Below are 27,919 nucleotides of genomic sequence, written 5' to 3'. Positions count from 1 at the left end.
ATCGAAACCGAATCGATCTGGAACATCTGAATCGATACCCAGTTCTATTAAATAAGTTAATATTAATCTTTCATTCAAGTGTTCGAGTATAAAAATCATTCCGATAATCGGAATCAAAAATCAAGAATCGAAATCGAATCGATTTGATAGCTTGTGAATTGAAATCGAATCGATCTGGAACATCTGAATCTATACCCAGCCCTATTAAATAGGTAAAATTAATCATTCATTCAAGTGTTCGAGTATAAAAATAATTCAGAGAATTGGAAACAAAAGTTAAATCGAAATTGAATCGATTTGATAGCTTGCGAATCGAAATCGAATCAATCTGGAACATCTGAATCAATACACAGCCCTATTAAATAAGCTAATATTAATCATTCATTCAAGTGTTCGAGTATAAAAATCAAATCGAGAATCGAATCGTTTTGATAGCTTGTGAATCGAAACCGAATCGATCTGGAACATCTGAATCGATACCCAGTACTATTAAATAAGTTAATATTAATCATTCATTCAAGTGTTCGAGTATAAAAATCATTCCGATAATCGGAATCAAAAATCAAGAATCGAAATCGAATCGATCTGGAACATCTGAATCTATACCCAGCCCTATTAAATAGGTAAAATTAATCATTCATTCAAGTGTTCGAGTATAAAAATAATTCAGAGAATTGGAAACAAAAGTTAAATCGAAATTGAATCGATTTGATAGCTTGTGAATCGAAATCGAATCAATCTGGAACATCTGAATCAATACACAGCCCTATTAAATAAGCTAATATTAATCATTCATTCAAGTGTTCGAGTATAAAAATCAAATCGAGAATCGAATTGATAGCTTGTGAATCGAAACCGAATCGATCTGGAACATCTGAATCGATACCCAGCCCTATTAAATAAGCTAATATTAATCATTCATTCAAGTGTTCGAGTATAAAAATCATTCCGATAATCAGAATCAAAAATCAAGAATCGAAATCGAATCGATTTGATAGCTTGTGAATTGAAATCGAATCGATCTGGAACATCTGAATCTATACCCAGCCCTATTAAATAGGTAAAATGAATCATTCATTCAAGTGTTCGAGTATAAAAATAATTCAGAGAAGTGGAAACAAAAGTTAAATCGAAATTGAATCGATTTGATAGCTTGCGAATCGAAATCGAATCAATCTGGAACATCTGAATCAATACACAGCCCTATTAAATAAGCTAATATTAATCATTCATTCAAGTGTTCGAGTATAAAAATCAAATCGAGAATCGAATTGATAGCTTGTGAATTGAAATCGAATCGATCTGGAACATCTGAATCGATACCCAGTACTATTAAATAAGTTAATATTAATCATTCATTCAAGTGTTCAAGTATAAAAATCAAATCGAGAATCGATTTGATAGCTTGTGAATTGAAATCGAATCGATCTGGAATATCTGAATCTATACCCAGCCCTATTAAATAAGCTAATATTAATCATTCATTCAAGTGTTCAAGTATAAAAATCAAATCGAGAATCGATTTGATAGCTTGTGAATTGAAATCGAATCGATCTGGAACATCTGAATCTATACCCAGCCCTATTAAATAGGTTAATATTAATCATTCATTCAAGTGTTCGAGTATAAAAACCATTCCGAGAATTGGAAACAAAAGTCAAATCGAAATTGAATCGATTTGATAGCTTGTGAATCGAAATTTAATCAATCTGGAACATCTGAATCGATACCCAGCCCTATTAAATAAGCTAATATTAATCATTCATTCAAGTGTTCGAGTATAAAAATCAAATCGAGAATCGAATTGATAGCTTGTGAATCGAAACCGAATCGATCTAGAACATCTGAATCGATACCCAGCCCTATTAAATAAGCTAATATTAATCATTCATTCAAGTGTTCGAGTATAAAAATCAAATCGAGAATCGAATTGATAGCTTGTGAATCGAAACCGAATCGATCTAGAACATCTGAATCGATACCCAGCCCTATTAAATAAGCTAATATTAATCATTCATTCAAGTGTTCGAGTATAAAAACCATTCCGAGAATTGGAAACAAAAGTCAAATCGAAATTGAATCGATTTGATAGCTTGTGAATCGAAACCGAATCGATCTGGAACATCTGAATCGATACCCAGTTCTATTAAATAAGTTAATATTAATCATTCATTCAAGTGTTCAAGTATAAAAATCAAATCGAGAATCGATTTGATAGCTTGTGAATTGAAATCGAATCGATCTGGAATATCTGAATCTATACCCAGCCCTATTAAATAAGCTAATATTAATCATTCATTCAAGTGTTCAAGTATAAAAATCAAATCGAGAATCGATTTGATAGCTTGTGAATTGAAATCGAATCGATCTGGAACATCTGAATCTATACCCAGCCCTATTAAATAGGTTAATATTAATCATTCATTCAAGTGTTCGAGTATAAAAACCATTCCGAGAATTGGAAACAAAAGTCAAATCGAAATTGAATCGATTTGATAGCTTGTGAATCGAAATTTAATCAATCTGGAACATCTGAATCGATACCCAGCCCTATTAAATAAGCTAATATTAATCATTCATTCAAGTGTTCGAGTATAAAAATCAAATCGAGAATCGAATTGATAGCTTGTGAATCGAAACCGAATCGATCTAGAACATCTGAATCGATACCCAGCCCTATTAAATAAGCTAATATTAATCATTCATTCAAGTGTTCGAGTATAAAAATCAAATCGAGAATCGAATTGATAGCTTGTGAATCGAAACCGAATCGATCTAGAACATCTGAATCGATACCCAGCCCTATTAAATAAGCTAATATTAATCATTCATTCAAGTGTTCGAGTATAAAAACCATTCCGAGAATTGGAAACAAAAGTCAAATCGAAATTGAATCGATTTGATAGCTTGTGAATCGAAACCGAATCGATCTGGAACATCTGAATCGATACCCAGTTCTATTAAATAAGTTAATATTAATCATTCATTCAGTGTAATTGCATTTTTTATATTTTTTATCCTGCTTACAATTTAAACCCTGACTGTGATTTATTTTCAGAGGTGATGCTCAAACTTCCATAAAGGTTATTGTGTTTCACTTTATGGCCAGGGCGTGGCACTATCAGTATTCCCAAGATGGGGCTCAGTTTAAGACTCCAGCACAGATAACTAATAATAACTGGAGGACACGTATTTAGCGCAGATCTGTCTTAAATACGAGTCAGGGTTGGACGATCTACTGTACATAAAACAGTTCATACTAAATGTGTGTTAAGAGAAGCTTCTGTCTCCTGAGAGCTATTGTTTGATGTCAGAGAAGCAATGGTTCTCTTAGTACACAGCCTTCTTCGTCTCGACTGACCTGTATCTTTCTGTTTCTCCTTGCTCTCTTTCTCTCTCTCTCTCCTTGTTGCAGATTTGAGGGCATTTGTCAGCATTTTTCAGCATGCTGATTCGGCTATGCACAACAGTTTAACTATACAGTAAGTGAGTACATTTAGACTCTCATTTTGTTCATGTCATCTTAAAATTCATAAAGCAGAATATAACCTAGTATAATACAAAAACAACCTAGAAGAGGTAATAAAAATCACAGAAACAGTCGTGCAGACAGACACAGCAGCAGGACTTCAGAAATCACAGCTGCATAGTCATGCCTAGTCACAAAGATCTGTGCTTTACTGTATGTGCACTGCACATGAAGACATTTTCATCATTCAAAATGTATTATTGCTGGTTAAATAAAGAGTTGCAATACTGTATATACCGAAAAAGAGGAAAGAGAATTATGTAAGTATGTGATCGCATTGCACTATTGCATCATTTTAGCAGGTATAAGATCACATGACCAGACCCTGTCACATGACTGTCTATGCAGGAGAGACTGATCCTTTAGGGATTTGCAATGCTGCTCTCCAGAGCTGGTTTGTGTTTATACAAGTCAGCCGGTCTAATTGACTGTTTCATTTCTTTGAGTAAGCACTGAAATACATTAAAGGGTTTAGCACTAAACATAACAAGCACAAAGATGTTTATACACTGTAAAAAATACGTGCCTTAGTAGATTTAATAAAAAATTAAAATATTGTTTTTCAAACAAAATTTTTGGTAAAAAAACACAAAAAATCTTTGGAATTAAATTACTAATTTTTGTTTTGAATATTATATTTTTTGAATAATTGTAAATAAACACATTTGTGAGTACATTTTATTTAATACACTTAATTTGTTAACTTAATATTTTTGTGTTGAAACTACATGAATGATTTTGGTAGACATAACTAACTACACTAAATAACACACTGGATTTACTTAAAAATATAGTGCATCATTTTTTTTAAAAGTAAATATGACATGGAATTTTAAGCAATTCATGCACTTGCTTAAAATTTCAAGTAAAACTACTTAAAAAAGTGGATGCAAAAATGATGCACTATATTTTATTTTTTACAGTGTAGGCTTTGGATTTGTAGTTCCCACTATGCTTTTTTCACTGAAAAGAAAGAATTGTTAGTGTTTAATGTTTATTTATCCTTAAGATTTAAAAGAGTTATTGTTTTGTGGTTATTATTATTGTTCATAAGAGTGCTTGTGTTTAGGTAACACAATAATAATAATAATTTGGTAATTCACTTTGCTAAATCCAGTACTGATACCATTATCTTCTTACTTGCTTATCATATTGTGGTATAATAAATATGATAAGTAAATATTTAAAAACCTAAAGAAAGGCTGTAAACTTTAAGTTAACAGCTTGTGATTTTTCCAATACTTTTATTGAGTAGATATAGCATATTTTTACTGTGTAGGTTTTAACTAGTTTAATATTTTAGGTAATTTTACATGAATAAATAAAGAAGATTGCATTAAAAAATAAGTCCTTAAAATTACTTCAAAATAATATGAGGTATGGTATCATTTTTACAATGTAGATCATTCAAATTAGTAAACAGAAGAAAATTATAATGTGAATAAAAAACAAGACTCTCTTAATATCTAAAGATTCAAGAAATAATACTTTTTCATACATGTTGAAGGTTCGTTATGGACCCATACAGCCAATAAATGACCTTTCACAAACCTTTATTTTTAAGATCTTATAGTGGTTGACATTAACCCCCTAAGACCCGAGGTTTTGTTTGTCTTTTTTTTTCAGATTTCTTCCAGCTATTTTGGGGTTACGAAGAACCAAATAAATATAATAACCACATATTTTTCTTTAAACATGAAGCAGTGTAATTTTCCACGTTTGTGTACAACAGGTTTCAGTTACACAGAATTAAATATTATGGTGCAAACAACAAAAAAATGTCTTAGGAGGTTAAAGACCAAATATAGGTGATTGTATTTTCCTACCTGAAGTTCACACCAGGCCACCTCCACCCAGGTCTCTGTGTCCAGGCCCTTATAGACAGTTTTGAAGGACCCTCTGCCCAGCTCTATATCAAACTTCAGAAAGCGTCCACTTGGAGAGGTGGATACCGCTTTCATCCCGGCCTCCTCTTCATTGTCGTTTTCGTCGCTTCCAGCTTTCCCCACACTCCTGGCTGTTTCAGACGCTTCAGCATCTTGTTTTTGCTCGGTCTCGCTGGTCTCTTGCTCTCTGCAGATGTTCTCGTTGACATCTTGCTCCAGTCCCACCTGACTCACCGCGTTCGTGCTCTTCCGGACAGCTATGCGTGCGCTTCGCGAATGCGCGGTTTTAACCGGACTGTGGCTGTCGTACTCCGACGCCTCGGGGTCTTGATCCTCTGACTCGGAGAACCACAAACTTCTGCGTATGAATCTCTGACGAACCAGACCCCTGTAATCCGATAGGGGGTATGCGGTAGGATCACTGGCCCCTCTGTGTGCCGCAGCACCGGTGTCCACGTGGGTGCAATGTTCGTGACCATTTTCATAAGTTACAGTCTTTTTTGAGGGAACCCCAAAGCCCACGGGCTGCTGTTCAGAACCGGTCAGGTTGTCCATGGTCCGGGAATAGTTGGACACTTATCTGTGACATTCATCCGTGACATTGTGCATGGTCCTCGTTATTAAACAGATGCACATGCAACGCCAGTCTCAACTGACGCAGTTTGGCATCATTAGAGGACGTTGGCATATCATTTCCAGTTTGACTTATAAATGCATACTTTAAAGTGAGTTTAAAGAGTGAAGCATGAACTATAACAATAAATATACACTAACTGTAAGTATTTCAAGCACGAGGCAACCTCCCTCAACTCCATTGCATTACCATCACAAATCCATGCATCAAATGGCCTTTTAAAGCTGTAGACTATTTGTTTTTAAAACCAATATCTGTCTAACTCACCATGTTTGATGGTTGACAATGGTTGTCATGTTGTCTAATCCGTCATAAAAGTCCGAAGTGCGCAGATGCTACAATATCTCCGGATGGCCCGCACTGAATGTTAAATAAAAGCGCATTGCATTATCTCTCACCCTACCTGTACTTTCACCAAGCAGCCGCATATCTGTTAATAAAACCTTCGGTCAATAAATGTCAACGACATAAAATCCGGTGCATGAGTGTTGATCAGATTATTTGCTCACTGCGGCAGCGCTTTGCTCATCTCGGATAATACGGCACCAACACCTCCCCAAAGGCTCTCCGCTATTTATGTGCTAGTTGCGCAGGCTTTCATAGTTAGTTTGTTTTCCCCTGCCGATGCACTTTGCAATACGGACATCATGTAGCAATGCCGGTCCAATAAAAGCCTCTGTTTTTAGGCGGTACCCTTATCCTCCTTTGCGCAGGTCGTCACAGACCCCACGGACCGCTGGGTCCGCCCAAACACTTACGTGACGTGACCAAAAGCTCGGATGAAGGACTGAACAAGGCGCATATATGTAGAGATGTCAGAAGAAGTAATTAATATAGATATTTAAGGTTCAGATGTGCTTAAGTGATACATTTGTTTAAGTAATGAATTTCCTTTGTATACGATGTCATTGAGTGCGCGCTCTATATGTACACTTTAGGTCCGGGTGACTCGGTTAAGAGTGATGAATATTTAATGCCAGGAATGAATGTTGTATGACGATGCTTTTATATGCTGCCCCTCCTTGTCTCCTCTCCTCTCTTTCCGAAAGAAACTCTACCACCTACTGGAGACAGCTGCGCGTACTTTGTGCACTGCATTGTAAGTATTTATAGGTTGCAGACAACTTCATTTAATGCTCTGTTCTTTCCCAATTTAAAATTAAAGTAGTATACTTTAGTATGTATTGTAGTAAATTATTTAAAAATGTTTTAGCAGAATGCATGCTATGCATTATTCACTATAGTTAATACTAAAATACCATAGTATATATTAACAAAGTATTATTACTATAATATACTAGTGTATACTACAATTTACTACTGTTTATTATAATAAATACTAAATTATATTACAGTTGAACTTGTCCAGTAGAGTTTAACCACCACTAGATGGCAGCACAAACACATTTAGGACTTCCTGTCCTATTCATGATGTCTCTGTTGCCATAGCAAACCGGTTGGCATGAAGTCAGAGCTATATGACCTTATGGCCAGTGTCCTTTTGTTTCACAAAACCCTGTTGGACAAGCTAACAGGAAACCATGTTTTTAAACCTTAAAACAAAACCATATACGTCACACTTGTAAGGCATAATTACTAAAGTAAATGGTAGTATACTGTAGTATATTATATTCATAAAATTAACAAAATTGGTGAACTGTAGTAAACAATGTCATGTTATTGTAATAATGTTTCAATTAAAGCACTGAAGTAGGCCCATTTTACTAGTTTAATATAGTATATACTAAAGTATACTACAATAGTTTTTCATATGGGGAACTAATTAAAAAAGGTGATAAAATCATGAACTTTGCATTAGGTTCATTTGGTTGTGTATGCCGGGTAACTTTGTTGCAAGGTCCAGAGTGATTGGCAGTTTGTTTAGCCCCGCCTACTTTTCCTTTCAATGTCCATGAGCTCATAATGCAGCACAGTGAAACCGAGCCGTAAACGAAACGGTCTGCTACAGATATTCATCTAAAGGCGAGCAATGGCGACAGAAGCGATGGAGTTGAATGGAGATGCCAACCGAGGGAATGTAGGAGAGGTGAGTGATCATTTAAAAACATTACAGTAACCTTACATTCATAATGATCATAAAACGAAACACAGACGCGCGCGCCACATGGAATGTTTGGGTGAAACTTCATCCTATTGTAGATCTGGGAAACCCAATCGCATCCTTTTGGGTTAGGCGGAAATGTTGGCCAGACAAAATCCTTTTTGTTGAAGGTTTTCACGTTTCTGTACACTACTGCTATGACACCTGTGCTGATATGTACATTACTTACAATGTTTATAATTCAATTGATACAATGCACCAAGACTGATGGGATGTTTTGGTGTGGCCCATTACATCTTATCTCATGTGGATATATAGTTTAAAGTAATGTCTGATTCATAACCATTAGTAAATGCATTAGTAAACATAAACTAACAATGACCTTCACAGTATTTATTCATCTTTGTTCATTTTAGTTACCACACCAGTAGAGTTGTTTGATCATTGTGCATTAACAACTGATCAGTAAAAGTTTAAAACAGCATTAACTAATATTAATAAATAATGTAAATGTATTGTTCATCATTAGTTCATGTTACTTCCACATAAAAAAATAAACTATAGTATATGTATTTACTATAGCAAAATTCCTAGAGACTTTACCATAGTGAATTTTGAAGTATACTACAGTATTTACTACAGTTGATCAATTCATTAATAATAAAGAATCCCGTAGTATACATTAACAAAGTGTAGTAGTTACTATAATATACAACAGTATACTACGATTTACTATAGTAAAAACTAAAGTATATTACAGTATTTGCTACAGTTTTTTAATTAATTTATACTAAAGAATACTGTAGTATACGTTATCAAAGTGAAATTATTACTATAATATTCAACAGTTTACTACAATTTACTATAGTAAAAACTAAAGTATATTACAGTATTTGCTACAGTTTATTAATTAATTTATACTAAAGAATACTATAGTATACGTTATCAAAGTGAAATTATTACTATAATATTCAAAAGTATACTACAGTATTTACTACAGTTTATCCATTCACTAATACTAAAGAATACTGTAGTATACATTAACAAAGGGTAGCAATTACTATAATATAGAAGAGTTTACTACGATTTACTATAGTAAAGGATAAAGTATACTACAGTATTTACTACAGTTTTTCAATTAATTAATAATAAAGAATATTGTAGTATACATTAACAAAGTGTAGTAGTTACTTGGCTACAACAGTATACCACGATTTACTATAGTAAAAACTAAAGTATACTACAGTATTTACTACAGTTTATCAATTCACTAATACTAAAGAATACTGTAGTATACATTATCAATGTAGTTATTACTATAATATACAACAGTTTACAACCATTTACTACAGTAAATGCTAAAGAATACTACAGTATTTACTACAGTTTATCAATTCACTAATACTAAAGAATACTGTTATATACACCAACAAAGTGTAATAATTACTATAAAATACTACAGCATACTACGGTGTACTACAGTTCATTCTAGTGAATACTGAAGTATACTACAGTACTATTTCAAGTGAGTTAATACAAACAATAGTAAGTAGTAAGTGGCAGTAAGTCAGTTTAGCGGCTTACACTTTAGAAAAGCAGTTCAAAGTTTTTCAACAAGCCTTTCATTCATTAGCCGGTTGTTTCGCTTCACTTGTTCCAGCCTGGAGCTGAGATCATCTATTCATCCATGCTAAAAAACAGAACTGAAATACACAAATGGGTGATTCTCACGAAATCCAAATTTAGAAGGTGTCTAGCATCAGATTTAAAAAAAAACATTGAAGAAATTTTTTTTTGCCCATATAAGATTAATGTCTGAACTTCCTATAACCATTATTTTTAGAGGATTTAAAAAATATTTCCTATAGAATTATTTACATTTTTTAGATTATCATTATAAAAAATGATCATTACCGCAACATGGTATTACATTAAATATATGCATTTACAAACTCATGTTTCGGTAATGAGCAGGGGCGCTGTAAAGGGGGGGTAAACAATGACGATTCTCTGGGCCCACGAGTAAGAGGGGGCCCAGAGAAGCCCCTAAAATTGTGGTGCTAAAAAAATATTTAACAGTAAAAATTATTAACTTTAAATTATTCTATTTGCTGTTTCCTGGTATCAAAAAAAAATGTATTTGTTTAGGAAACACAAACGTCCGTGGGCCCCTTTTCCCCCTCTCAATTATCATAAAATGGTTCAAGTTAGGGATGCATCGATACCAATACTGGTATCGGGTATCGGCCTCGATACCACATTTTCTAAAGTACTCGTTAAAAGTCCCCCGATACCAGGGATCGATACCACGGTCTGAGAGATGTCTATGTTTGAGCGGCGTGTAAGGGGTTAATGCCTCTTGTGTTGTCCAAAGAGGCAGAGTTTACAACAAACTGGAAAACTAGTCCTTTGTTTTTTTGTTAAATTATATGACTAAAGCTGTTACCTGTAAATTTAAATCATGTTTTTTATTAAGTACTCGGTATCGGCAAGTACTGAAATGCAAGTACTCGTACTCGTACTCGTATTCCAAAAGAGTGGTATCGGTGCATCCCTAGTTCAAGTCCGCCCAAATTGTATAATCCAGGCAACACAGCTTGACTTCACTTATAGAGCCAGCAAAATATCAACAAAGGAAGTGAAAATGTCTCAAAAATCTGGAAGTCAAAAACGGAAAGAGAAAAAAATAAGAGAAGTGAAAGAGGCAAAGGGTGACAAGACATCATGTTACCCAATTTTTCACAAGAAAAGGTGGGTTTGTACGCAGGCCAAAATATTAGTGGATACAGCTGTTTGTGAGGTTTCAGTGCATCTCTTGAAGATGATGTGAAGTTGTGATACTTTCACATTATCTGATTCAAGAAATAAGATTTCTTTTTTCTTAAACACTTAATTCAAAAAAAAATTTCTCACCCCATTGGTAGTCAAAATACCATAAAAGCGCATGATTTATGTAAATTAATACGAAAAAGTCTCAGGTGTGTTGGGGGCCCTGTCAAGATTCTTTTCATGGGGCCCAAAATCCTTAGCAGCGCCCCTGCTAATGAGAACTAAAAAGTTGTCTAGGTCCTATGACAGTGTTCTTCACTCCCAATCCTGGAGAGCCGGTGTCCTGCAAAGCTTAGCTCCAACCTTAATCAAACACACGTACCTGTGATTTTCTAGTGATCATGAAGACATTGATTAGCTTTCAGGTGTGTTTGATTAAGGTTGGAGCTAAAGTCTGCAGGACACCGGCTCTCCAGGGTTGGGAGTGAAGAACACTGTCCTATGACAAACAAAATTTCAACTTTTATCTGGAGAGAAAAAATAAGAACTGCTTACCTGGTAGCCATCTTGAGTGTCACAGTCAATTATGTCCTAACAATTTTTTTTGTTGTTGAAAATGTTAGTTACTTGAGGGTTTAAACAATGATTGAAAATTGTTGCGGAGGATGAGAAAATTGGTCTTGGACACATTTATATTCCTTATTATTGTCTTTACATTTACCAATAATCATCAAATACCACATGTTTCTTTACTGTAAATGTTTATAGTATAACATGCACTGAAGCTTTTTATTTTTTACATTTTTAAAATATAAATATTTCCATGTCAAAGAACACAAATCCAGTCATGGACACGTTGCGGTAATGACAATTTTCCCCTTAAATGTGGAAAAAACAACAAAATTGGTTTGTATGATGTCATTTGAAATCATGTGCGAAATAGTACGTAAGGAGATGTTTGTAACTGTATGCTTCTTATTTTGAAAAACTTACTTTGAATTTTTTTTTTATCAAAATATTTCATGACACCCCATAAGTCTAACTTCACGAGAATCACCAAAATGTCAATCTAAGACAAACTAAGATTTATAATAATTATAGTTTTAAAACTGTAATTGAGAATATATAAGCATGCAATTATTAGGAAGGGAACAAATTAACATACTGTAGGTGACCCAGTCTGTGAAAACCCGGCAAAAGTCATTGTTTTTCTACAAATAAATCATCCTACATAGTGTAAAGAACATTCTGTGAAGATATGACCTTGATATCTTTATTGACTGAGTAGGTCATGTCAAAGATTGAAATCAAACTTTAATGCTCCAAGTCTCTTTATTAGATTATCAGACTTTATCCTGGTCACATTGTCATGATGCCTTTCAGTTAATACCTACAGTATGAGGACATAAACTGCATGTATTAAATTATACAAGAATTAGAAAACTTGTTTAAAATAGTTGTAAATAAGCATTTCACTGATTGACATATATCAGCTATCCCAATCCAGATCAACACAGTCTTAATAAATGTACAGTACAGTGTATGTACAGAGTTGGCTTCACACTTTGCAGTTGTGTTCGTGTGGAGAAATAAAATCAATAAAGGTTAAGGGGTTAAGTTAAAATCTTACCACTAGCAAACAAACAAAATGAACCCTATCATTCATATGGAAACCACCAATGTTTCAGACACTGTGTGTTTAGGTTGAGTGAAATTCCTGGGATTTCCACGTGGCTAATTTCCTTCCCAAGTGGAAAAAAAGGCGCCTCCACTTGCTTTGCTATGATGTAATATTTGTGTAACATCAAGTGTGTGACATCATCAGCACCACCACTGAGTCTAATTCTAGTACCACTGGTCCAGAAATAGTTATGCGACAAAGAAATAAGCATCTTTAAATGCTACGTAAGTTCTTAAAACAGTTATTATATAAAAATGAAAGGGTTTAAAATGTGAATGACTTTGTGACTCTGAAACACAGGTGAAGATCTCAGTCCACACCCTGTACTGTATTGTACTGTAGTTTAGTGTACTGTACACACAGCAGGTCAGGGTGGAGAACTTTCCAGCAGTTTGTAAGAGCACTACGTTTTAATTTTGGTATTTCCCTTTAATGAGCACATATTAACCCATAACGTATGGTTCAGGGATAAATGAAAATTCTGTCATTATTTACTCACTCATGTTGTTACAAACCTGTATACATTTAATAAATCTGCTGAACACAAAGGATTATTGTAAAATTGTAACCAAGCAGATCTAGGCAGGGTTTCCCGTAGAAAATTTGTTAGTTAAGGTGGTAGGGTTGTGCGGGTGGGCGTGGCCAGGGGCGTGACAATCAAAGAGGCGGGGCGTATGCATCATGATGAAATTAAAATATTTTAATTTAAAACACTCAAATAAAACAGAAAACGAACACATACTAGATTATTAATTAATTAAATGTTTTTAACAGACACCTCTTAACGAAAATAGCTGCGTGATGAAGTGAAACTAAAGGGTTAATAAACACAAACTGAAGCAGATGTTGTAGAACGTCTGGCGAACGATGATAGATAGCGCGAAGATTGTAGAAACTGATTCTTTTCCACTATTAATTACATTATCTTAAAGGAGTGTAACTACTGTAGCATGTAAATAATAATGCACATAAATAACATGAGCAAGAGCGCTCAACAATTATATCAAATCAACAGGCATGTGCAACCTAGCTAGCAGGTTGCTCAAACAACAAATCACCAGCTAACTTACTTAAAATTTGCAAGAACTATAGACTAATACAATAACAGGCTTAAATAAACCCAAAAGTACCACAGTCCACTTACCGTTCTCACGGACACGTGTTTTATCAACTGGCTATCCTCCAGACAGTTGATGGACCATTTCTACCGTGTGGTGCACGTGCCCGCTCGCGGTGTGAAGCGCGTCCGCGCTATTCTCCGAGATGCACTTGACGGACTTTTTGTGCAGCAAATTTTTTATTTTTTTTGGACGACCTAGTTAAGTTGGTAGGGTTTCCCAGCTTAGGTGGGCCACCCGAACTGCAAAGTGCTGCGGGAAACCCTGCTAGGACCCCATTGACTTCCATAGTAGGATAAAAGAATACTATGTAAGTCAATTGGGCCTATTCAGCAGATTTATACAGATTTATATTTTTAAAAATGTATACAGGTTTGTAACAACATGACTGAGTAAATGATGACAGAATTTTAGTTTTCCAGTGAATTATCAGTTTTTGACAAGATAGAATGGGGTGAACTACACTTTCTTAAATGCTGTAATCAATAAATGCTGTAAAATATGAACTTCTTGGTTCATATTTCCTAATGCATTAACTAATGTTAACAAATGAAACCGTATTGTACTGAGTGTTAGTGAGTTACTGCGTATATTGACAGTGACAGAGATAAAGTGCTTAAGCTGTGACAGTAAGATAACAGTACTCTTTTTTTTTAAAAGAACTGTGTTTATAGATGTCAACTTCTGTGTTTTCTGGGGTTGTTGTAAGCTGGGAGTTTCTTGGACTTTTTGCCGCTCTCTGCAAAATTACAAGGGTTCTTCTGTGGGGCAGTTTGACTGAACTTTACCCAAAGTAAACAACTTCACTAAAAACCTGAAGGACATTTGTGTACATAGCCAACCACCAACTTTCTGCCATATTACAAACTTAAGTCTGGAGGATTTTAACATTACAGGCAAAAGTGTGCTGCCCAGCTGGTGAAAGTAAAACAAAAAGAGGCTTACAGACTTAATAATATGGGTAACTGAGGAGTCAAAGCATGCTTAGACCTGCAGTTACAGAGAAGGAAAGTGAGACACATCATGATCACATGACTGGCCGTGGGCTGTCCTGTTTAAGTTAGGAGAAGTGTCTCTTGAGATAACAGTGGTTTGACAGACTCCTCGTGCTCAGTAAAATATACAGTATGCCTTATAGGACTCATGAACTAACCATAACCAAAAACCCTTAAAGGGGACAGAGAATGAAAAACCATTTTTACCTTGTCTTTGTTGAATAATGGTAGTCTACGATCATACAAAAAGTGCTAGACATGCTAAACATCTCAGTCTCATAGAAATTCCTCTTTTAGAAATGTCAGCCAGAAAACTTTCCAATCTGAAAAACTGATGCTTATGACATCACAGGCATCTCACTGCCCCTCCACTTTAAAATAATTGGCTTAACCTCTCGACGCGCACTAGCTCGCGGACGGAAGGACGTCAGTTTTTTTAATGCTGCTAACAATATATATATAGCCTACTGTGTACAAACAACAATAATAATAACACTACTATACATCGTTTAAAAGGTCTAAGGGTTTAGCATCAGTGTATGGTGTCCGTTTTGAGATTAAATTGCTCTAGTATCATAAATATAGTATTTTATTACAGAAGTCCAGATAACAACATGCATAATATAAACTGACTCCTTACCTTTGTGCTGGTATAAGGAACGCGAATCGAATCCAGTCTGTTTCAGATGTGTGAATAACCCATAAAAACTCTCCAACAAAGTACATCCAATGACCATTTTTGTCCACAAATGCGTATAATCCGTGAAATATGGATATATATTTTCCATTGTTTACATCAGATTTCAGATGCACGTCTTGTAATAGATTATAATATACAATCTGAGGACTATTTACATCGTAACACTTGTATATGAGAGCACACTTGCGTTCAAAACCAGCACTCAAACTTGATTGTACAAGTAGGCGGGAGTATAATACATAATATCCAAACAGCGCTGTCTAATATCGTGACGTCATCTGACTCGCGCGTTCCTCCAATGACTTCATGGAAAATATTGATAGACAGAACGTGTAGCCAATTAGAACACGGATTCAACGATCTTTGTGTGAAGCTTTATTTCCTGGTGTGGATACGGCATTTTATACGCTTATATAAGGATAAACAATAAAAAGAACGAACGTGTATGCATGTAAACAAAAGACTTTTATTTTGTGGCTGACTGGCACTTAGAAAAGGCACTAGTCTTACAAAAACTCTTGCAAGAACCTCATTTTTGGGTCTATTGACTTCAAACGTGAAATATAACTTCTTTAGACTTGTGGCTTTGGCCTCATTGCATTTATAGGTTTCACACATATATTTATCATTAAGATTTTTAGTGTTAAAAAAGATGTTATGCAAAAAAAAAATTTATTACAATGTACTTCAGCCTCTCTAACTTTTTTTTTTTTAATCTTAAAATAATTTTGAAACATGGAAAACGAAGCTCAAAGTGTCTTCTATCTAATGATACCACAGTTATGCTTATACTATAAATGTGACCCGATCTGGCGAAATGAGTCGGAAGTCGCAACGTTCTATTTTAAGATATGAGCCGATAATGTGGAAAAACAATGAAATTATCAAAAAAAATATTTTTAGCTAATTTCAAAGAACAGACATTAAAACATAATCTCCCAAAGTTTCGTAGTCCAAATAATTGAGTAAAGGTGTTTAAATGACTATTAAAGTTGAAACAGTTTTACTTAATCCGCTGGAAATTGCTTTTCTCAAATACTCTCGTCACCTCCGAGCATTCCGGGGATCCCCTGAAACGTCACTATCTCTCCAAATATGGTGTTACACGTTGTTTTAGAGCCAATCAGAAATCTTCATAAACGCTGATCGTTTGTCAATGGGAAACCCCGGGGCACCTGATTGGTCCAGCCATCCTCTTGTCAGTCTCGCAGCACACTACTCTCCTATTTAACTCCTTTTTGAATTGTTTACACTGTTATTGTTAACTAGCCTACACAAAGATATGATTGCATAGGCAAGCTTGTCTCTCTGTCTCTCTCATTTTCTCTCACACGCGCGCGCACACGCACGCGCACACGCACGCGCACACGCGAACACGCACACACGCGAACACGCACACACGCGAACACACACACACACACACACACACACACACACACACACACACACACACACACACACACACACATTCTGGTTTCCATGTTCTATTCCCTTCCCCTAACTCAAACCCCAACCATCACAGAAACCTTTACTTCACATTTTCAATAAACATCATTCTGTTTGATTTATAAGCTTGTTTCTTGGTTTACTGTAATAGCATTTATATTAATGTCTTTGGTCAAATTAAGCTGTAAAATAAATTGTTTATCCCTTTAAAAATGCAATGGATTTTGAAAGATATCTACAAAAAAGGGGCAAAAAACTTTAAAGGCGTTTTTCTCAGGTTTTCAGTTGGAAAAAGAAGACAGACAACCTTAATTCAAATGTCTATATCTTTAAAACCATTCAAGGTATGACTTTCACTAGGATATCATTTGAAAGCTTATTATCTCCTCTTTCCACTGATACCAAAATCTCAATTTTGAAATTTGGGTCACTGTGACTCATTTTGCTGGATCAGGTCACAAATGGTTTAGTAAAAACAGCCCTTTTAGTGAAAGTAGGTATTTTCATGGTTTCGGGCCAGAATGGGGGTGCTTTTCAAGAGGTTAATTTTTTGAATGGCAGCAAAGGGACCGCGTCATCTTGCTCCGTTCAGCTTCCAAACACGCATACAAATGATTTCTCATACCAGTTATTACTTTATCAGACCGTCAGGGCAGCAATCATTTGTGTCATTTACAGGACATTCACAAATTAAAGATAGAAAAGTGGCGAAATGTCTGTCGGCTCATGACGCACCATGTATTAACAAATATTTTTTATTTTAATTGATAATGTTAATCGGTCATAAATTCTTACCTTCGGTTAACGGTTAAACGGTCAATGTGAACATCCCTAGTTTACATGTACAAATACACACTTACACATCAAAGAAAATGTAAAATCGTTAATTGGACCATAGGTGCCCTTTAAGACAGATTTCCCGTCAGCTTTTTGAATGATTATATACTATAAACCTGACAAATCTCCAAATCCCATGTAAACAGTTTTCTGCATAGCCGGTTTATTGATTTGCATGTAAATGCATAAAAACAGGTTTCAATAAGCAGATTTTTGATAGTTATCCGATTCTGTGCATGCAAACGCACTCGTTTTAAGCTTTATAAAACTTGATTCACACAGCACGTTGATTCTGGACAGCACATAAAATTGCCAGTATGCCTTTTGCATGACAGCAAACACCTGCTGTAAATGTTTCTGGGATCGCTCCAATAAGAAAACTTAAGACGCTATGGAAAAAACCTTTCCAGTGCAAAACTTTAAATACATGCCTTTAGGGGATCTTATGGGATGCGTGTAAATGCTTGCAAAGATTCCGGAAAACTATTGGCTGTGTAAATGAACCAAAATCAAATGATCCCTGGACAAATCCTGGATGCATTTTCTGTGTATTATTTGTAATCTCTGTGAAAATGACTTTTCATTGGTGGAGCAAAATAGCAACTCATATTCTGTCTGAACAGATAGTAAACCTAATATTAACTTCTCTGCAGAACTGTTGTATAAAGACAAATCAATTGCAAATAATCAATGGTTAGACGTCTTTTTAATTTTCACTGACAGTCCAGATTTACCCTAGACATCTGGGCTGTGTTTGGACGGCTATTAGACGTCTTTTAAACGCAAGATTGCTTGCTGAGACAGTGCCTTTATTTCAAAAGTGATTGAGTCAGAAAGGCTTGACCTTGAAGTGAAACTTAGAACAAATATAGAAATGAACATGAGCTATGGAGAAGTGTTTGTGACATTGGATGTTTCTGTGGTGCAGATATTTTAAGACTAGCTAGCAGTGACCCCCAGAGTCCTATAACTAGTTGTGTTTTAAACGGAAGAAAGGAAATCATGCCAGGGTCAACTGACCACTCCTCTCATGTGGCACAAACATTCACATCCTGAAGCGTATACTTTCAGTTCCTTCTAAAACTGACCTTTAAAGGGACACTGCACTTTTTTGAAAATATAATATTCCAGCTGTAAAGGGAGAATATTTTCAAAAAAAGTGGAGTGTCCCTTTAAGACTAGCCATAACCTCAAACCACATTAGAAAAAGATGGGGTACTGCTGGACAAAAAAATAACTACATGAGAATTAAAAGTCTTTTTTAAAAGAGAAATTTCTTTATCTATAAAATCAATGCTTGTAAACATATGCTTATGAATTTATTTAAATGGTTGAATTACCAGATTTCATTGACATGGATGCAATAACTGATGTCTATTCTCATGTGTGGGTTTGCATTGTTGTGTTCAGCCTTCTCGGCAGGGACGTATCTCCAGGAACAACCCCATTAACATGAACCATTACGCCAATAAGAAGAGCGCAGCGGAAAGCATGTTGGACATAGCGTTACTGATGGCTAATGCATCCCAGCTGAAAACCGTTCTGGAGCTGGGTCCCGGTTTTCTCTTTTACACTCCTATCATCACCCTGATCAGCATCTCTCTCATCCTGCAGATCATTGTAGGAGTCCTGCTGATCTTCATAGGTGAGAGAACCTTCAGATACATTTCACCTGAGAATCCTGATTTAACTACAGGCTTTAGATTTAGAGATAAGAACGATTAAATACAGAAATGTTTTATGAATACCAGTATAGGAAACATGTTTAAATGTGTTTATATTTGGATACTTTGGTTACTTCATGCATTATTTACTTATCCCACTTAGAAATGAAGAATATTACAAACAATTTATCAAAGGCTGCAACAGTGACCCACTATGTAAAACCAAGCCAAAGTCATTTTAAAGTCATGATTGACTGTTTTATACATAAATTAGCCTACATTATGTGAATTACATTTTGTGAAAATATTACCTTGAGCTGTTTAATTTTGACTGAGTAAGATCATGTCAAAGATTAAAATCAATGTGAAATTAAACTTCAAGGCTCTTCTTTATAATTAGATCAAGACTTAAGCTTGTTTTTACAGACAGGGTCACATATAATATTATTGGATGACGTATTTTTGTAAGCCAACCCGGACGCTAGTGGGACACTGGTTCTCTTGACAGAAAGCCCAAACATTTTTCCCATAGACTTTTGGATAAGCGCAAAAAATAAGCTTGGTGTTTAAAAAGTTTTAAAGTTAAAGACACATACACGTTTTGTCCAACAAATTAATCTTCACAGATTAATATGAGTTTTATGAATTTTGAAATGTAAATGCGTTTACTAAAAATATAAAAAGTCGAATTTTGACTTCAAAAGTAAAAAAGAAGTGTCAATAAAAGTGGTGTTCATTTGTGAAAACTAACTTGTTACACAAAAGATGTAACCATAATAGAATTTTCTTAAACAAGGAGATTATTTTTTTTTTTTTGCAATAAGCCTATGGTAAAAATCAATGGGAGGGAACCAGTGTCCCGCTAACATCCGGGGTAGACTACAAAAATATGTCATCCCTGTGGCACTTTATATGTAGTGTGAAAGTCAGGTTTTTTATTTTTCAAAATCTCTTTTTTTTAAATGTTATAGCCCTACACTTTTAAATTTTCTAATCAAAGATATTTTTGTGTTGCAAGTTGTAAAAACCCCTATTAGAAACATGAACTTACATAACTTTGGCACTTCTTGCAATGCATTTACTTTCACTTTTATTTATCGTCTGTAAATAAAACTGCGAATTAAGGCAACTGACACATGGTCAGGATTTTATTTTTATCATTTTCTAAGTGCAGATTTGGCAGGCGTATTGATTTTATCGATTGTATTGATGTGATTTTTTTTCCACCCAAAATTAAAACTTTACCATTATTTATTCACCCTTGTCATTTCACCCCATTTTACATTGTTCTTCAGAACAAAAATGTTATTTTTTTAGAAAGGGTTGTTTAGGGTTTTCTGGTCACCATCCACTCCCATAGTAACCAGAAAACATTTCAAGCTTTAAAAGAACCCAAACATGTTAAATACGCAAGTAAATAAGTAACTCCAATTGATATACAGCGGGGAAAATAAGTATTTGACACATCAGCATTTTAATCAGTAAGGGATTTCTAAGTGGGCTTTTGACATAATATTTCCACCAGATGTAGCCATAAAGCCAAATATTGAATTTATACAAAGAAATCAGAACATTTAAGTATACAAGTTAAGTCATAATAAGTAAAGTGAAATGACACCTATCTGGTGGAAAATTTGTGTCAATAGCCCACTTAGAAATCCCCTTATGCTGATGTGTCAAATACTTATTTTCCCCGCTGTATTTTAAGTAAACATCCCTAAACAAGAGTTCACTATGTGGGGACTGAAAGAAAGGCAACAAAATGACAATGAGGGCGAGTAAATAATGACAAAATGTTGATTTTGGGTGAATTATCCCATTGCTGTTTTGCAAGATAAATCTGTTTTGAATTACAGAATGAGATGAGTAAAGATGTTTTGTTATTGCTTTGTTTTGCAGTGAAATGGAATCTTAATGACACCAGTAAACATTACATACTCAATCTTCTGGAGAACATTGTCACAGCTCTCGTCTTTATTATCGTAGTAGTGAACGTTTTCATCACAGCGTTCGGTGTACAAAAACCAGAAGAAAAGAAAGTGTGAGGTTTTCTCCTACCAATGGAGATTCAAATGGACATTAACTGTTAGGAATGTTATGTGTACTGTTCATGTAAATTATATTCCTTATGTTTTTAAATACATCACTCTGGTTTTTTCAGGTAAAAACAATTTGTAAATTATTATAGATCAACTACTGATGAGCCCAAAAAATCAAATTATATATCAATATACGATTATGTATTATCATAACACTTGCCTTAAAGACACACTATGTGTGTTATTCATACATGAAGCAGTATAATCTGTGTTCCCTTCTGCTTCTCATCTTAAGGAAGCATCTCACTTCCCCAAAAACCACTGTTTCAAGCAATGTCTAACTTTCCGTTATTTCCTCTATAACAACTGTTTACATAGAAATGTTTCTGTCTAGATGAATTTTAATGAACCGTAAGGGTGTTTTCACATATAGTTCACCTCCGGATGTGGTCTGAGTATGGTTCCCTTTTGGGTCCTTTTAGGGGGTCTGAGATTACTTGGTTTGTTCACATATACACACTGAACTGGTGTGAATACACCCTACACACTTAAAACTAATGTGTTATAACATCTCTTGTTGTGTCTAGTTAAAGACAACATATTTAATGTGTTGTCCTTAACTAGACACATCTCTGTGTTAATATTGGAGCATCACACTTTGTGTTGTTTTAACACATCCCTTTTATTTATTTGAACACAAAATCACACATCATGTGTTAAATAGGATTACACAAAACAATGTATAAAAAATGAACACATTCTTTCTTAGATTGTATGGCTTAATGTGTTTATACAGAATCTGTGTTTATATACAAAGATATCCACAGAATTGAAACACTTTAGTTATTCAGTTTTACCTGATTTTCCTGTATGTGCGTTTGTGTTTTTAAAAATATGTTGTAGAATATAATTAAGGTTTTAACTACCAATAATTCATCCAACCAGTCCACAGACACTTTTTATTTTACAATGCATGGAATTGGACAAATTCATTATTTTGGGGGGACTATATCAGCCCAAACATACACAGTTTCAAAGCATTTTGCATTGGATTTTCAATACTGCCTAGCCTCATATTAAATATTTCTGAAAATGTCACATCTATAAATGTATAGATTTTTATATGTATATGTTTTTCAATACATTTCAACTTTTTGTTCACACTAACTCTATTGCACAATGTATGTAAGTTTTATTTATCATTTATATTAAAGGGATAGTTAAAAATTCAATTCTGTCATCATTTACTCATCCTCATCTAAACCTGTATGAATTTCTTTTTTCTGATGAACACAAAATATTATATTTTATAAAATGATGGTAAGCACACAGTTGACGGTACCCATTCAATTCCATCATGTTTTTATTCCTACTATTGAAGTCAATGGACACTATTTGCTGTGTGTTTACCATCATTTCTCAAAATATCTTCTTTTGTGCTCATGAGAAAAAGGACGAGAAAATGATGACAGAATTTTAATTTTAAAGGGAACTATCCCATTAAAAAGCCATGGTTTATAACACATGAAGGATTGAGCACATGCAATCAAGTCTTGAGATAACAGCGCCCTCTTCTGTTGACGACGTTTCAATACAGACTTTTAAGAAATATTGCCTTTATAAAATGTTTGATTTTCTGACTTCAGGTTTTCTTTATATTTAGTGTTGATATTTGTTGTGATTATCTATTTTTAATAAGCTGTTTTATTTCCTTTAGTATCTGTATATTTTATACTGAAATTTGTATAAATGATTAAAATGAACCTTTGTCAACAGCACTGTCTCAGAAAAAATTAATGCAACACGTACTTGGTTGTCATTTTAGTAAATCTGAAGTGGAAGTCATGACAGAGGTTTACTGATGCACAATTTTTTTTTTTTTTTTGATCCTCTATCTCAGTGACGCATACTAAAAACTGTACACCTTGTAATGTAAGTTGCTTTGGATGAAAGTGTCTGCTTAAATGTAAATATTACATTATTACTGCATACTTGCTCACTTGGGTCCGGTTGCTACATTTAAAAACAAAACAAGTACTCTGAAATTAATAACAATATTTATTTATTCAGATTTTAGAAACTTTCCAATTGTCCTTAACTTGCTTTATATACAAAGGCAACAACTTATACATATTACAAAGGCACACAATCCACTTATACCCAAATGCATTAGACATAGTAGATTTTTAAAGATGATATATACTAAATATATTTTCTTTCTTTTTGTCAGGGTTCAAAAACGTCTATTTATCTGACTGACTAGCCAAATTGCTCAATTATTTATAGTATTTTCCTCTTCATACAAATCTTGCAAAATATTTCTTATTTTTTTACTGCAAAAATAAGGCCACGAAAGTTAGAAATATCTCCTAGGAAACTGACAAATGTGATCGATTATTAATAGATAATTCAGTGCAAACATGCTGCTATTATTAAAAAACAGATTTATAAAATATATAGAAACAATGAATAAAATATAAAACCTTAACCCACAAAACGCTTAACCACTTACAAAAAGTATTACAAGGTAACAAGCTCCTAATACTCCTTAAGTTCAGCTTTATATCTCAAAATATACTTACACTTCATCTATTTGTCATAACGGGTGCATTTAGTAAGGCTAAAACCCACTCGGGTCCACATTTTGTCATAATATCAGGATAAATATTGGATAAATATCAGTTACAGTATGAATGATATATACAGTACATGAATGAGAGATTATTGATATTAACCAGTGTTAACTTTATCCTTGAGCATAAAAATGAGTTTGATACCTAAATGCCCAGTATTAATTATTAGTTGCCTACTTTTCAGTGGTGAATGTAAATCAAGAAGTATTAATTTTATAAGTTTCACTGTTGCATGTACTTATATAATATTTCAAAATAGCAATGTTTGTTTGGTATCTAATTTTTCCAGATGTAGGCAATTCACACTCACATCAGTAATTACTTTATACACTACATACATATATATTTTAAAACCTGAAGTTGGTGTTTTGCAATGAAGTTATACTAAACAAATGCTGGTAATCATCTATGCTGGTCATCAGGTTAAACACTGATCAAATGATGTAGAAAAAATGATGTAGAAATTATATGAACATATGTGCTGCCGCCAAGAGAAACAGCAACATACACAATCCACCTGTGAGATCTGAAACTTATTTTGTGTGATACTCTGATCTTGTATAGTGTCAAAATTATTTTTAAAGGCAGCAAAAAAATCCATTATATTCCATCTTCTGTGTACCAGATGAGAACATCTCGCACCTTTCTACTTAGACCCATGGCAGCCAGACCGAGTGCACTGCTTGAACCCGACACCTCCTTGGACTCTGCAGTTTTGAGAATACATTTATTGTGTTTGCTAAGATGTATAAGTGCATTTTATAAGCAATATAAAAACACAAGTCTGTCTGCTTACCACCATAATAATACAGAAGAGCGGCACCGACAGCTGCGCTGAAGCAACTTATGAAGAATACAGGACCTGAGCAATGACAGAAAAACAGATACATGGTTTATAGTTTCTTTCAGAGTTCAGTCACTTACATCTAGCACAAAAATGTCAGACCTGACAGTTTTAAACCAATATAAAATTAATAATCGCTATAATAAGCTGTATTTTTAACTAAAACAGATGTCTATTTAATAGGCATGTGTATTTTAATATGACACCTGTTATTTATCATATTAATTGACAATTTTTTTTTAATTATATTATGATTATAATCTATATTTGAGGACAATAATACTATATATTCTACTGTAAATACTATATATTTAATACATTTTAGGGCTGCATAACAACTAATTGTTGCAGAAGAAAAGTTTTTGTTTACATCACATCTGTGCGTATTTTGTATAATAATTATGAATATATAAATACACACATGCATGTATAATTTTAAGAAAAAAAATATGTGTATATGAGTCAGTAACAAAAACAGTTTGCCAAGATGAGAAATTCAAAAATCTTTTGAGAAACTTGTTTTTAAAGCATGTATCAGGTTTATTTCCATGCACATAGTGTATTTATATTTATTTTATGCAATAAAAAAATTACATTTGCACCATTTTTATGAAAGTTAAGACTGAATGGACCTGAAAATGTCAAATGGTGTAACTGCCAATTGCGGCAAAGAATGAGAAATATTAAATATTTTATCCAACTTGATGTCGTGTAAGCGTAATCATAAAAAAATTTCTAAATGTACATTTTAATGCATTTTTGTAATCTTTGTCTGGACATATGCTGAAAACAGCTCTGTTTTCTAAATAATCTTTGATTTGTCAAATGTATGTAAAAAATCATATATTACCCTAAACTAGATGATTATATTTTATTCCATATTTTTTATGAATATATTTATATTTTTATTAAAAATATATACTAGTTACACCACATTGACATTTTTGCAATTATCCCCCAAATATTCTTTCAAAATGAAATAAAACCAGAAATTTTAGACTTGGTCCTCAAAAAAAGAAAATGTATGCAAGAAATCAGCAAATTAATTTTGAAATTTTAACCCTTTTACTTTTGATTGAACCATACGGACACAAAATAATTAACATCGTGTCATTGACCCATTAAGTATTCAAATGTATATATAATGTAAATTAAATATAAATATAAAAATGTATATACACACGTAAATATTTCTTAAATACATACAAGCATGTGTGTGTATTTACATATTCATAATTATTATAGACAATACACACACACACATGATGTAAGCAAAAACTTTTGTTCTGCAAATGATTAGTTGCGATAAGTTGTTATGCAGCCCTAATAATTTTCCCGTTTTTTTGTGGTCTTATTTCTTCGCCTTTAAACTAAAACATAGCAATGATGTAAAAAGCGTTACGTAAATAAATTTGACTTGACTTAAAAGTTGTGTGTATATTTAGTAGTGTGGGCCATAGACTGACTTACTTCGGTCATTTAGTACATATCTGTGTTTGGGATTCACGATTGGATCAACTCGATCACCAGACTCTAAAAAACAACAAAAACAAAAAGTCTTACGCATAAGTGTGGCAAAAATCTTAAATTCTCAATTTTTAATTTTCCCAAGTACAAACCCCTGAGCCGGAGACGTGTGGGTAAGCTGAAGTAAACCTCTTCCACGTGGAGGTGCAGTGCTCGGTAAAACTCTCGACACGCCTCCTCTCCTTTCTCCTGCAGACGAGACAGCAGCTCTGCCAGCCTGACGCATGTGGGAACATCCAAATCCCTAAACTAATGTTTGGGAATATCATCACAATGTGTCTTAAAGAAACCATCATGTTTATCTGTATGAATGTGTAACCGTTACCCTGGTGGCTTCCTTGTCAGTAAGGATCTGTGGATAGATTCTGTTGAGCTGCAGGATGAGTTTATCCACCAACTCTGTGTCCAAACGCCGGTCCGATTTCAAGAACTGGCTGTCTATCTGCAGCTGTTCATAGAAGCTCTCTGTCAGTTATAAAGTGCAAACTTTTAATAACATGAACTTTTATAAACCATTGTGCATACAAGAGGTATTCCAATATGTTTTAAGATTTTATAAAAAAAAACAGACGAAAATCATCAGAAAGACATGATTTTGCAAATGAGTTAATGAATGCAGTGAACTTTTCGGCCAGAAGGTGGAGCCACCTAATATACATTCCTTATGAGTAGACACTGAAAAATGCAAGACGTGTCAAACATATTTTGAGGTAAATTTAGGGTTGTTTATGTTATGTTTCCTTAAATAATCCAAATGGTCATAAATGCATTTAAGTATTTAGCAGGTTAGACTAGACTGGCGTAACAAAACTAGTCGAAGCAACTCGTACTGTGTTAAAACGTGTATAGTATGTATCGTATAAAGTAACCCACAAGTAAAACTAATGTCGAAATTTTGTTTCAAAAGTGAATGAACAAGTATGGACTCTATAAAGTTTAGTTGATATGGGGTATAAACGCGTTAAAATGCATATAACCTTTAGTGTAGCTCGTGCATCTAGCTTTCATATCTCTGTCTGTCATTTTACATCCCTCGGGCATTATCAAAAAATAGTGCTTGTTGATCATTGATCAGTTATTTAGCGATATAGATATCTTGTATACCACGTCGCTGAACTTTCACGTAAACTTCTATAAAGTTTATGTTTATAACCGAGATCAAAAGTTGTATGACTGACCTCCCATTCTGAAGTCTCCTTTGCTGTCTGTTGTGGACACGCCCATGACACCGAGGGGAGGGGCCAACACTTACAGGAAGTAGTGATTGGTGAAACGAAGCTTTTCGAAGATTCGAATCAATTGAACCGATTGCTTAGAAAAAAGATTCGTTCTATCGAAGCGCTCGAAAAACTTAAATATGACGCCACCTGCTGGTAAAAACGTTGTAAAAGCAACAAATTCTCAGTCCAAACATTTTACATTTTATACACAATAATTGCAAGATTTTTCTAAAAATATGTTTTAAGAAAATGTTTATTATTTAACTTATTAAATAATAACATTTTTGCTTTTCGAAACAGTTATGACGTAATGAAGCCTCGTTTGCTAAAATCAC

The 27,919-nt window shown here is 34.1% G+C and overlaps 3 protein-coding genes across 8 annotated transcripts in view; 1 reads left to right on the top strand and 2 right to left on the bottom strand.

Moving 5' to 3' along the window:
• wnk2 (WNK lysine deficient protein kinase 2) overlaps nucleotides 1-7,100 on the bottom strand; it is a 35,200-nt gene extending 28,100 nt beyond the window's left edge. For 5 of the 6 annotated variants that reach the window (XM_065240833.2, XM_065240837.2, XM_065240836.2 and 2 more), the window contains exon 1: nucleotides 5,356-7,099. In XM_065240833.2, the coding sequence (XP_065096905.1) occupies nucleotides 5,356-5,970 (615 nt within the window). In that variant the 5' untranslated portion in view covers nucleotides 5,971-7,099. Of the gene's footprint in view, nucleotides 1-5,355 lie in introns of all 6 variants that reach the window. The other variant, XM_065240834.2, reaches the window with a different exon arrangement.
• Nucleotides 7,101-7,966: 866 nt separating this feature from the next.
• ninj1 (ninjurin 1) lies at nucleotides 7,967-23,135 on the top strand. The gene is made up of 3 exons (XM_065240927.1): nucleotides 7,967-8,096; nucleotides 19,068-19,302; nucleotides 21,221-23,135. Exons 1-3 carry the CDS (start codon nucleotides 8,040-8,042, stop codon nucleotides 21,364-21,366), a joined length of 438 nt encoding a protein of 145 aa, XP_065096999.1. The 5' UTR covers nucleotides 7,967-8,039; the 3' UTR covers nucleotides 21,367-23,135.
• A 265-nt stretch (nucleotides 23,136-23,400) lies between these two features.
• Nucleotides 23,401-27,826, bottom strand: card19 (caspase recruitment domain family, member 19). Its single transcript, XM_065240926.2, has 6 exons — nucleotides 27,543-27,826; nucleotides 26,690-26,829; nucleotides 26,457-26,613; nucleotides 26,308-26,370; nucleotides 24,790-24,855; nucleotides 23,401-24,700 (listed from the first exon to the last, which is right to left on the bottom strand). Exons 1-6 carry the CDS (start codon nucleotides 27,586-27,588, stop codon nucleotides 24,594-24,596), a joined length of 579 nt encoding a protein of 192 aa, XP_065096998.1. The 5' UTR covers nucleotides 27,589-27,826; the 3' UTR covers nucleotides 23,401-24,593.
• Between the last annotated feature and the right edge of the window lie 93 nt (nucleotides 27,827-27,919).

This window comes from Paramisgurnus dabryanus, chromosome 14 (assembly GCF_030506205.2).
Source record: "Paramisgurnus dabryanus chromosome 14, PD_genome_1.1, whole genome shotgun sequence".
NCBI classification, from domain to species: domain Eukaryota; kingdom Metazoa; phylum Chordata; class Actinopteri; order Cypriniformes; family Cobitidae; genus Paramisgurnus; species Paramisgurnus dabryanus.
This window is presented reverse-complemented; position numbering and strand designations above follow the sequence as displayed.

Coding starts and splice junctions, on each gene's coding strand:
- card19 (XM_065240926.2), bottom strand. CDS start 27,588: ATGGGCGTGTCCACAACAGACAGCAAAGGAGACTTCAGAATGGGAG. Junction 26,614..26,689: donor CTGACAAGGAAGCCACCAGG/GTAACGGTTACA, acceptor CCCAAACATTAG/TTTAGGGATTTGGATGTTCC. Junction 24,701..24,789: donor TCTTCTGTATTATTATGGTG/GTAAGCAGACAG, acceptor TCAAAACTGCAG/AGTCCAAGGAGGTGTCGGGT.
- ninj1 (XM_065240927.1), top strand. CDS start 8,040: ATGGCGACAGAAGCGATGGAGTTGAATGGAGATGCCAACCGAGGGAAT. Junction 8,097..19,067: donor ACCGAGGGAATGTAGGAGAG/GTGAGTGATCAT, acceptor TGTTGTGTTCAG/CCTTCTCGGCAGGGACGTAT. Junction 19,303..21,220: donor AGTCCTGCTGATCTTCATAG/GTGAGAGAACCT, acceptor TTTGTTTTGCAG/TGAAATGGAATCTTAATGAC.